This window comes from Balaenoptera borealis (genome assembly GCF_965194805.1).
Source record: "Balaenoptera borealis genome assembly, chromosome: 3".
Classification (NCBI taxonomy): Eukaryota; Metazoa; Chordata; class Mammalia; order Artiodactyla; family Balaenopteridae; genus Balaenoptera; species Balaenoptera borealis.
In genome coordinates this window covers 76,717,588-76,729,421 of record NC_138866.1, presented here as the reverse complement: position 1 = coordinate 76,729,421, position 11,834 = coordinate 76,717,588, and the positions used below count along the sequence as shown (strand labels likewise).

The following is an 11,834-nucleotide window of genomic DNA, read 5'->3' as shown; positions in this document are numbered from 1 at the left end:
TCCCAGAAAAAGACTTGCCACTCTACCTTGCTATCAGTACTGACACCAGTTCCTAGGAGGCAATGTTGTGCTAGACACCAGCTCATCTGTGGTTACCCTGGTCTGATAATTCCAGCTCTGCCATGTCTGGGGAGCTGAGACTTAGATGGTTGTCTCAATATCTAATTGCTGAATGGTCTTCCAGTTTACATTGTAGAGTTCAAACAGGATGGTCCATGACCCTCAACTTGCTTCCACACCTTTATTAGGTTAGTTCTCAAGGCGCACAGGTTCATTCAGTAACTGAAAGCATAGAAAACCAGGTATAGCATACGAGGATACCTTTCTGGTGAGATAAACTTCTGCAGTATCCTAAAAGGTCCAGATGTTATCATATGATTTAGCACAGTGCCCAGTGAGTTTTATCATGCTTGGGACGTTTTCATCCTTGTGATGCAGCCACTATCCAGTTTGGACTTGGAGTCAGTCGACTGGATTAAGATAGCAGTAATTCAGAGCCCTTTGGCCATGGAAAGTTCTGGGTGTTGCAGCATCCAACTCACAGCATCATTCTAGCGATAAAGAGAGTATGGAGAGAAATGTAAAGAGATCAGAGCCCAAAGTCAACCTTTATTCATTTTTTAAAAATAAATTTATTTATTTATTTATTTATTTATTTATTTATGGCTGAGTTGGGTCTTTGTTGCTGTGCACCGGCTTCCTCTAGTTGTGGCGAGTGGGGGCTACTCTTTGTTGCGGTGCGTGGGCTTCTCATCGCGGTGGCTTCTCTTGTTGCGGAGCATGGGCTCTAGGCGCGCGGGCTTCAGTAGTTGTGGCTCGCGGGCTCTGGAGCGCAGGCTCAGTAGTTGTGGCACACAGGTTTAGTTGGTCCGCGGCATGTGGGATCTTCCCGGACCAAGGCTCGAACCCGTGTCCCCTGTATTGGCAGGCGGATTCTTAACCACTGCGCCACCGGGGAAGCCCCTTTATTCATTTTTTACATGAATGTTTATTGAATAGTTAATATGCACTTGTCACTGTTTTAGGCTCTGGGAATACAGTGGTGAATGAGAAATGCATCGTTCCTATAATTTAGTGGAAAAGATAGACATTGGACAGGTCAGTACAAGCATGAAGAACATTAGGAAGGAAGTCTGTCAGGTGCTATGGAAATGTATAGGAGAGATGTCTCACCTGGGTTAGGGAGTCAGGGAGAGAAGTATCAGAATCATAAGCATTCTGACAGTATTAATTTATTTATTGTTTTGCTCCCTGATGTAACCCAGGGCCTAGAACAGAGTTTGATACATAAAAGGGACTCATTCAAGGCCTGCTACATGCCAGGCTGTGTTCCTAGGATATGAGAATACATTGATTAACAAAAGAGACAACACTTTTGTTTTAAAGGAGCTTAATTTCTAGTGGAAGAAGACAACAAATAATTATCATTTTTGACATATGCTAAAATAAATGAACAAGGTCGTGTGTTACAGAATGAATGTGGGCCCTACTATAAGGATACTCAAGGAGCATCTGCAAAGGTATCATCTGAACCAAGTCCTGAAGAATGGCAGGCACATCAAAAGCCAGGGCAGTCATATTCCAGGCAAATGATACGGCATGTGCCAAGGTCCTGGTGCAGGGAAGGATTTGGAATGTCCCAGGAACGGAATGAAGGTCTGAATGTTTGTGCTGGAAATGAGTCAAGTGATGCAAGGTGAAAATGGAGAGAAAGGCCATGATCATGTAGGCCTTATAGGCTTTGGTGTAGGGAGCTTGAATTTTATTCTAAGTGCAATGGTCATCCATCAGAGGGATTGGGGTGATGGAAGAGAATTGAAGATACTGTCTGATGGAAGCAGGTTCTGGATTGGACCTGTGTTCCATCTCTCCCTGACCCCGTGAAGCAGTAGGACCACTGCCATGGGGCTCTGACAATGTCCTAGCAGAAGTTTTTTCTTTGGGTTGAATAATAACAGGGCGGTTATGTTTTCAAGCTTGAAATCTTTGTCTTATCACTCTAGAGCAGCTTAATATATAGCAGGACACCTATGTTCTGTGATCCTGAGAAAAGCAGAAGCATAAAGAGAGAAAGCCATTGGGACTTGTGACCATGGAGAGTAAAATGGCCAGGGATATGGCTCATCACCATGAACTCGTTTATCTGAGGAAAGTTTGACTGATTGTTATTTTTGTCTAGGCAGCAGAGACGAAAGCAGCTCATGAAGCAGAAGGAAAAGTGGAGTCTGAGAAGGCAGAGTAAGTTCTTGGTAGCATGGACTGCTCTAATTGCTGTGCTTGATAGTTCTTGCTGTTAACTACTATTTTGTTGTTATGGTAAATAGAAAGCTTGATTTCTATTAATATAAGAAACAGATATTGTGCAAGCCCTGGACATAGAAAAGCCATTTCTTTTTTTTCGTTTTTATGGCTGAGTAATATTCCATTGTATATATGTGTGTGTGTGTGTCTGTGTGTGTGTATCCTTTATCCATGCAGCTACTGATGGACACTTCAATTGCTTCCATATCTTGGCTATTGTAAATAATGCTGCTGTGAACACTGGGGTGCATGTATCTTTTGGAATTACTGTTTTCGTTTTCTTTGGATATATACCCAGGAGTGAAATTGCTGGATCATATAGTAGATCTATTTTTAGTTTTTTGAGGAATCTCCATACTGTTTTCCATAGTGGCTGCACCAATTTACATTCCCACCAACAGTGCACAAGGGTTTCCTTTTCTCCACATCCTGACCAGGACTTGTTATTTGTTGTCTTTTTGATGATAGCCATTCTGGCAGGCGTGAGGTTTTGTGGTTTTGATTTGCATTTCCTTGATGATTAGTGATGGTGAGCATCTTTTCATGTGTGGATACATTTCTTTTTACCCCAGCTATACAATAAACACAATCTAATAATTTTGTTCACTTTAGACTCCAAATAGTAGATCAGAGTTTCACCATCTGAACGAGCAAATTATCAAACACTCACACTTAGCAACTTCATATAATGTTGATGATGGTGATATCTAGTAATTACTGAATAACTATTACATACCAGGCCTTTTGCTAAGCTCTTTTATACAATATCTCATTTAATTCCTACGACAAACTTAGAAGAATAGGTACTATTGGTAATGCCCATGAAAGCCTAGAAAATAAAGGACAGCATTTCTGAAGGGGAAAAAGGTTGGTAAGGCAAAGTTCAGAAGAACTTGTATATAACTGATGTACGCCTGTGACTGTGACTCATCAAAGCAGGCACCGCTCCTCAATACAAAGTTGACATCCAAGCACTATGGGTAATAAAGACCTGAGGTTCCCACCCTCAAGGAATAATACATCTCCCACCCCTCTCAGCCAAGATTTCTCTTTAGCTTCCCTGCCAGGGCCAGGCCTCCCTCTCCCCTCCATGATGAGTGGGCTTCTCGTTCCTGCAGCATGGAAGATGGGGAGAAAGAGAACACAGCCAAAGAAGAAGAGCAGGCCGAGGCCGGGTGGGCAGACGTGACCAAAAGGAAGAAGCGATGGTGTGGCCAGAAAATTGAGAAGCCCGAAGCCTTCATGGCCAGTTTCTTTAAAGGGCTGGAAATCTATCAGACCAAGTTGCTGGTGAGTGCTCCAGCCCTGGCCCGCTCAGGTGCAGGCGCTGGCCTGGGCAGACCTCAGAGAAGTGGCCACTGACTTTGTTTCACATTTGGTTAGTCGTTCTTCCTCGTCTTTCTCATTCCTCTTCCTTCCCTCTTCTTGATTATCTGTCTGTCCCTTCTGTGTCGGAGGGAAAGGAAAAGGGAAAAGGCAAGTGCTCCAGCTCCTCTGCCCCGCCCTCTCTCTAGGAGAGCTGCTCCTTTATGTGTGCTAGGTGGGGACTTGGCCCATCCTGGTCCAAAACTTCAGAAGTAGTGCGATCATTCAGATGCAGAAAGAACATTCCTGTGTTGTGTTCGGTTCTCACACGAGTCCTCAAAAGCTCTGTTACTCCACACACCCTCAGCCCTCAGCCCAGCTTGTAATATCCTTTCTCTGGCAAATTGCCCACTGCGGCACAGTTGCTGAAGGCCAGGACTACACCTCCCAGCACCATTGGGGGGAGCCCCCTCCACGGAGAGGGTGAGAGTTTCCCCAAGCAGCTACCATTCCGGTCTTCAAGTGTCGATTTTTCCAGGGAAGATGGCAGTGGGTATGGGAATGGTTCCCCCTAAAAGGGGAGAGGCAGTAGCGCTGGGTCTGTGACTTACAAAGAGACAGAGACTCTCAGCCTCAGTCTGGCTGCAGCCAGGGTGGGATCTTCAGGGGTCTTTGGTGGGCCTAGATCACTCATAATTTCCAAACTGACTGCTTACTTGCTGTGTGGAGGGTACACACACATGCGCGTGGACACGCGCACATGTACCTTCACAACAGCATGAGTCCTGTGCTGGCGGCGTGTTTAAGCATTTGCTTCCTTGAGGTTTAAACCAGAGCAGGGTTCCCTTGAGCATCATTCTAAGCAATTTTTTAAAAAATCATCATTTTTGGCCCCCCCAAATAAGTCATAAGAAGGCCAGGCTAGTCCTCAATGAGTGGTTACCAAAGAGTAGGACTAGTCCTGTGTAAACTTCTAATCAGAGAAGATCATCGGTGTGAAAGAGGGAAGGTCCTTCTCCCTGCCAAAGCTCTTCTACTTCTGCCTGTCCTTTTCTTTTCAGCACTACCTGGCCAGGAATTTCTACAACCTGAGGTTCCTTGCTCTGTTTGTAGCCTTCGCTATCAACTTCATCCTGCTCTTTTACAAGGTGATGCTTCATTCAGGGGGTATTTGGTGAATAGATTATATACTTTTAAAAAAGTAATAGAGGTTATGCTCTTAATTCAAGCAAAAACTCTAATATCTAAGGAAATTTCTAAGACACTGGCTTCTAAAAAAAGGACACTGTCTTTAGCAATGGGGAGAATGGAGAGACTGGTGGTAAGGGAAGCCAGTTAGGGCACCATTTCAATCATTCAGGCTTGTTTTAGTTATTACTTAATTCTTCAGACATTTGTTGGGTGTCTACAATGGGCTAGACCCTATATTAGGAGCTGCAAGGTATTTCAAACTGAATAATAAATACAGTTCTTTCCCTGACGAACAAGGTAACAAAGAACCATGATAGTTGTCCCATATGTTAGAACTATTATGAAGGAAGAATTAATAGGAGTTGGTTTCTGGATGTGGAAGACAGGGGACTCATCAAGACAAATGAAGATTTTGAATGTTGGTAAGTGGGTCTTGTACACTCTAGATGCATAATGAATGTTAGTAGAATGAATTAATGAATGCTGTAGGTCCTGGATTCTTTTTTTGACATAGTCTTTAACTGGCTATTCTGTCTCTTGCCTCTGTCCCTTCCTATTGAAAACCACAAATCTAATTTTTATAAAACATGCTCTGGGCTTCCCTGGTGGCACAGTGGTTGGGAGTCTGCCTGCCAATGCAGGGGACACGGGTTCGAGCCCTGGTCCGGGAAGATCCCACATGCCACGGAGCAACTAAGCCTGTGCGCCACAACTACTGAGCCTGCGCGTCTGGAGCCTGTGCTCCACAACAGGAGAGGCCACGATAGTGAGAGGCCCGCGCACTGCGATGAAGAGTAGCCCCCGCTCACTGCAACTGGAGAAAGCCCGCGCACAGCAACGAAGACCCAATGCAGCCAAAAAAAAAAAAAAAAATGCTCTTATCCACATCAATATTGCACTTGATAAACTAATGGCTTGCTGTTGCCCATAGCAGAAAAATGGAAGTCTATAGAGGGGCGTGGCGAAGCCTAGCTTTAAGCACATGGAGAGGTTGAGGTGACTCAGCCATGCATGTGGAGACAGCCAGCAGGCAGCTGGACATGCACGGTAACAGCCTCAAAGGCGCAGCTTTGGGAGTCACTGTGTAAGGATGGCAGTGAAGCCACGGGTGTTAATGGTATCTAAGAAAGAAGGGAAATGTCTGCACTTGTGCAGATGCGAGTTTGTCCTAGCCTCCTCCCAGGCTGTAGCATATTTTTTTTAAATTTATTTGTTTTATTTATTTATTTTTGACTGCGTTGGGTCTTCCTTGCTGCGTGTGTGCTTTCTCCAGTTGCGGTGAGCGGGGGCTACTCTTCATTGTGGTGCGCGGGCTTCTCATTGCTGTGGCTTCTCTTGCTGCGGAGCACGGGCTCTAAGTGCACGGGCTTCAGTAGTTGTGGCACGCGGGCTCAATAGTTGTGGCTCGCGGGCTCTAGAGCGCAGGCTCAGTAGTTATGGCACATGGGCTTAGTTGCTCCGCAGCGTGTTGGATCTTCCCGGACTAGGGCTCAAACCCGTGTCCCCTGCCTTGGCAGGTGGGTTCTTAACCACTGCGCCACTGGTGAAGCCCCAGGCCATAGCATTTTAAAGATTATCTCCTGCAGCTGAAGGATTGTAGAACATGTAGTAAAACTCTCCTAACTTTTAAATTTTTGGCTTGTTTTCAAGAGAGAGGTTTTGTCTCTTAAAACTTTTGTTTGCAATTATGAGAGATGCTGGAGATTCCCAGGAACAAGGTACCTAAAAACCTCATGCCCTCATCGAGAAATATGGAATCACTACTATTTGCACAGCAAATGCCAGCGGTATAAAATACGTGGGGAGAGCCCAGTGGCGGAGGTCTTTCCGGTGTTTCTAAGAGAGTGTGTGTTTTGGGCCAGGTCACCGAAGAACCTTTAGAAGAAGAGACAGAAGACATTGCAAACCTGTGGAATTCCTTTAATGATGAGGAAGAGGAAGAAGCAGTGGTGTTCTTTGTCCTGCAGGAGAGCACTGGTTACATGGCGCCAACATTGCGAGCCCTGGCCATTATCCACACCATCATTTCTTTAGTCTGCGTGGTGGGCTATTACTGCCTGAAGGTAAGTTGCCAGCCACTCTGAATCTAATCTGACTCCTTGGGGAAGAAGCATCGTTTTTGAACCCAGCCAGCCCTTTGTTCTCTAAGACTTTACTAATAGCCTAAGGTTGGTGAGGCCACAGCCTGGGCACCACCCAGGAGCGGGTTAAAACTGCAGACTCTTGCCCCCTACCCAAGCCTTTTAAATCAGAATCTGCAGTGAACATGACCCTCAGGTGATCTGTATTCGCACTCTGGTTTGAGAAGCCTTGGTCCAGGAGTCTCACTTCAGCCACCCCTTGTTACATTGCATAGAATCAAAACCATCGGGCTAAGTCACTCATGGAGCTGGTAATGAGGGGCTCTTCTCACCTTTGAATTTATGTTGAAATGTTTATAAAAATGCTTTTCACCTTTCAGAAATTATTAGGTTTTAGCTGTTTGAGATGAGTTACTGTTTCCGTTGTCCTATTACTGCATTAACAAATCCCCCACCAGAATTCAGTGGCTTAAAATGATAACCATTTCATCTCTGATTCTGTGTCTGCCTGGGCGCATTAGAGCAGTTCCTCTGCTCCCTGTGGAAGTGGCCACCTCAGCAACCAGCTGGGAGCTCAGATGGGCTACACTGTCCAAGATGGCCCATGCACGTTGGCAAGGGAACAGCTGGAAGGCTGGGCTCAGTTGGGGTAGCTGGGCCTCTCTCCCCCTCCTTGTAGACTCAGGGCATCTCCCTTTCCATGTGGTCTCTTCACATGCTCTGTCCAGCTGGGTAGCCGGACTTCTTGCACATGATGGCTTGGGTGTCCAAAAAGAGCACAGATGGAAGCTGCTAGCCCTTCTTAAGGCTTAGGCCCAGGACTGGCAAGGTGCCATTTCTACCACATTCTGTTGATTCAAGCAAGTCACAGGGCCAGCCAAGATTCACTGTTGCACAGAGGGTGAAGAGGGGGCTACACAAGGGCATGAATAACAGGAGACATGGTTCTCTGGGACCATCTTCAGACACTGCTATAGCTATGTCAATCTTCAGTCATTCTGTTTTAGGTGTTCCAAGTCCAGTTCTGTTTCTACTGCACCACAACTGTTTTTTCTCATTACATTTTTTCTTACTTCTCTTAAGTAGGAAGTTTCCTTGGCCCTACACCAAGCCACCTTTTCCCTGAGAAGAGTCCAGGAAATCTTTTCCTATCCTTGTGGCTCTCACTTCCCCCAGTGGACTGCAGTAGCACTTAGCAAGTCCAGCTGGCTCTGCTGGAGAGACCATGTGTCCTAAACTGCTCTGAGGCCTCCACTGTAACGATGAAAGAATGGATTCTGGAGCCTGGCCTCCGGGGTTGGACCCACAGCTCTGCCACTTAACCTCGCCATTCCTCTGTTTCCTCATCTGCGAAAAAAATGACTATGATAATAATAACACCAACCGCTAAAGTTGCTAAAGGGAGGATTAAGTGAATTAACATGTGTAAAATACTCAGAGCCAGACGTAGTAAACACTAGAGCATGTTTGTTACTATTCCTTAGTTCACCATCTAGAGCTCAGCTTGTCAGCTAGGGTACAGGTAACCTAGAGAAAACAAAAAGAAACACTATCTAGGGAATAAAAATGTGGAAGTTGTACTTACAAGGGAATACAAATTCATAAAAGATTGACGGAGAATGCTTCAAATCGCAGTGATCAGTACTGATCTAAAACTTGCTATTATTATTGTAATTCAGAGTCACCTCGACACACAGCAGACACTAGTCAGGGTGGCTTTCCCTGCTTCCCCTCCCACATGATCCATGAACCAACACCAGGCACTGATTCTGCAGTGTGCAATGTCCATTAGTAGCCTTTGCCACCTTCCTGTCATGATTCTTTTATTCCCTCAGTGTTGTTGCCTTGTTTAAAAAAAAGGGTAAGCAGGAACTATATTCAATATCCTGTGATAAACCATAATGGAAAAGAATATGAAAAAGAAGGTATATATATGTATAACTGAGTCACTTTGCTATATACCAGAAACTAACACAACATTGTAAATCAACTATACTTCAGTGAAATAAATTTTAAAAATAAAAAATAAATAATTAAGGGAGGAAGAAAAAGGGTAAGCAGTAACTCTTTACGAACCATTATCTAAATTTTGCCTTTTTTATCTTGGAAATAAAGGAGCAGCGTGGGTTGGATGGATATCATGAGATTTGAGAAAAGTTATTAGAAGAAACAGTTTGGAGACCAAGGTCTCAGGGATGTTGCCAAGTACCCAGTAGCTTCCTGGGTGGATGAGAAGCCCTAGCTCTGTCTGAGTTAAGTTTTTCTGGCTAGTGGAGCTCTGGCTCTTCTGCCTTCTCATTTCCTGGGATTCCAGTCGTATCCTCTGACCTTGCTCATTCTGTCCCTTATCTGAAGTGTGTGTGTCTGGCGATGGCTGGAGCAAGTGGATTTTCCCAGCATTTTCTGTGTATGTACTGCTTTTGTGATAGGTCTTTATAACCATGCCACCATGTGTAGGCTAGAAGCAGTCATAACTATAAGAGAATGGGAAGCGATGGTAGGGAACAAATAAGTGTGCCTGGCAGGAGCTCTTCTCGGAAGGAATGTCAGGAAGAAAACTTCAATAGCAAAAGACTATGCACAGAGCCCAGTGAATCCTCTCGTTGTAACCATTAAGCCATATTTCATTAATCAGAATTCAAAGACATGAGATGAATATGACCCTAGCTATTGAAGGGGGTTGGAACTTTTCATCGTTATTTCTGCAGCTGTCCAATATATTCTAGAATAGTTTATTATGCTTTCTAAGTCTTGGTTTACCTCCAGCCTAAGTGTTTTAGGAGACCTAAGTCATTCGGCCCTGTGATTCATCTAAATGTGGTCTTCTCACCAGGACAGGTCAAGAAGTCCAGTTTGTAATACTATCAGCTGTTTAAAGGATGACCCAAATCATATCAGCTTTGGAGAGGGAGGTGTCTGAGCCAGAGGACTGAGAAGTGATTTCTTTGGCTTTGGACCCACAACTAGGCACCCGAAGAATCCCACTACAAAGAGTTTGCTGCCCTGAAGTTGGAAGGCCAATCTGTGAGCTACGCATGGGAGAGGATGCTTTCGTTAGAAAGCCTTCTCTGAGTAACCAGTGTCTTCCCATTCCTAGGTTCCTTTGGTGGTATTCAAAAGAGAAAAAGAAATTGCCAGGAAGCTGGAGTTTGATGGCCTGTATATCACTGAACAGCCTTCTGAAGATGACATCAAGGGGCAATGGGATCGCTTGGTAATCAACACACCGTAAGTTTCCCCCCACTCCAAAAAGAAAACGGAGTTTCTATTGTAAATAGGATAATACCTTCTTCAGCAGCCCTGGAGACTGATTAATATAAGCCTTCCTTTGGTTTCTGGGACTTGTTTTCTCCCCTGCCTTTTCACAAAGTAACCTATTGTGCCTCCAACAGTTATATGTATCCCTATGCATTTCATGGGGGACAGAGGATATTATCAGAAAGTTCTGAGCATATTTAATTAAGACCGGATGGTCCAGCACAATACTACTTAATCTAGTTTTCCATGTTCAAGTCATACAGTGTTTCCCTGGCCCGGGGTTTCAGTGATCAAGCTGATCAGCTTCTCCAGAGTCCCCAAATGGCACAGCAGCCCTGTGACAGCACCACCTCTGAAGTCTTCTCCCTAAACAAATAGCCTGGTTGGTACTAGAACTCCTCCCAATATAATTTGATAGGCAGTTCCATGGGCAGTTAAAATAGGCCCATCTGAGTGGGGATGTTAGGACCCGTGGGGTGAAGCCTGCCTTCTTGGTAGGCACGTGTACAATTGCTAACGTGGTGGAGACAAGCATTGATTCTAGAGGCAAAGAGGTAGAATACTGAGTCAGCTTTATAACTTAGACACCCGTGACCTAGGGCAAGAGAATCAGGTTTGATAAACCTCAGTTTCCTCTTCATTAATAGAGGGATGAAAATACCACCACCTACAGTCCTGGGAGGACTCATGAATGGATTGTCACGTGCTTGGTACAGTGCCTGGCACGTGGCTGTTCGTTAGTCCCTTCCCCTGTTAAAGAAAAATGGTCATCAGCAGTAAGTCAGACAAATACCATATGATATCACTTATATGTGGAATCTAAAAAATACAACATAGAGAATATAACAAAAAAGAAGCAGACTCACTGATATAGAGAACAAACCAGTGGTTACCAGCGGGGAGAGGGAAGGGAGAAGGGGCGATATAGGGACGGGGAGTAAGAGGTATAAACGATTAGGTATAAAATAAGCTACAAGGATATACTGTACAACACAGGGATTATAGCCAGATGATTAAGATTGTAAATTTTAAGTTATGTACATTTTACCGCAATAAAAATTTAGAAAAAAAAATGACCACCATTAGCAAAGGTGATGCTCTAACGCCAGTGTATTCACAATAGGGAAATGAGAGTTGCAAGATAAATTAATGTGATGAAAGAAAAGTCAAGAAATAGGGCTGAATATGTAAACAAAGATGACTGTTGAAACTCTTGGCTGTGCCAATAAAATATGCACATCTAGAAACAACAACCGTGACCCCTGGAGGAAGAAAATGCCATTTATTCAAAGATGGTTAGGCAAATCGAGAGAGGCAGCTCTACACAGGCACCACTGAGCTTTTTTTAATAGTCCCTAGAAAGGGAAGACTCCTCTCTTAGGGGAAAAAAGGTGTGAGCAGGCAAATCAAAAGCTTCCTTCCGCCTGCAGGTCACTGCCAATCTCCTCACTTAAGGAAAACTAAGGGAAACTACTAAGACTTATTTCTGACCCTTTGTTATTATAGTATAGACATTTTGAATATTAAATAATCTCATTCCTTGGTAAGCTTTCTGTAATTATCAGTAACGCTTGTGTCTGTGGCACGATATAGCCTAAAAGTCCCAGTAAAAACGCAATTCAGTTTCTAGAAATTTATCCTAAGGAGATGATAATGAGACAAGAACACCAAACTGTTTTAACAAGGACAGTTGCTGAC

At 44.3% G+C, this 11,834-nt stretch overlaps 1 protein-coding gene across 6 annotated transcripts in view; it reads left to right on the top strand.

The window, feature by feature from the left end:
- Positions 1-11,834, top strand: part of RYR3 (ryanodine receptor 3) — a 551,623-nt gene that overhangs the window by 523,621 nt on the left and 16,168 nt on the right. For all 6 annotated transcript variants that reach the window (XM_082384899.1, XM_082384900.1, XM_082384898.1 and 3 more), the window contains 5 exons: positions 2,180-2,238; positions 3,420-3,591; positions 4,668-4,754; positions 6,660-6,860; positions 9,976-10,106. In XM_082384899.1, coding sequence (XP_082241025.1) covers positions 2,180-2,238; positions 3,420-3,591; positions 4,668-4,754; positions 6,660-6,860; positions 9,976-10,106 — 650 coding nt within the window. The remainder of the gene's footprint in view (positions 1-2,179; positions 2,239-3,419; positions 3,592-4,667; positions 4,755-6,659; positions 6,861-9,975; positions 10,107-11,834) is intronic.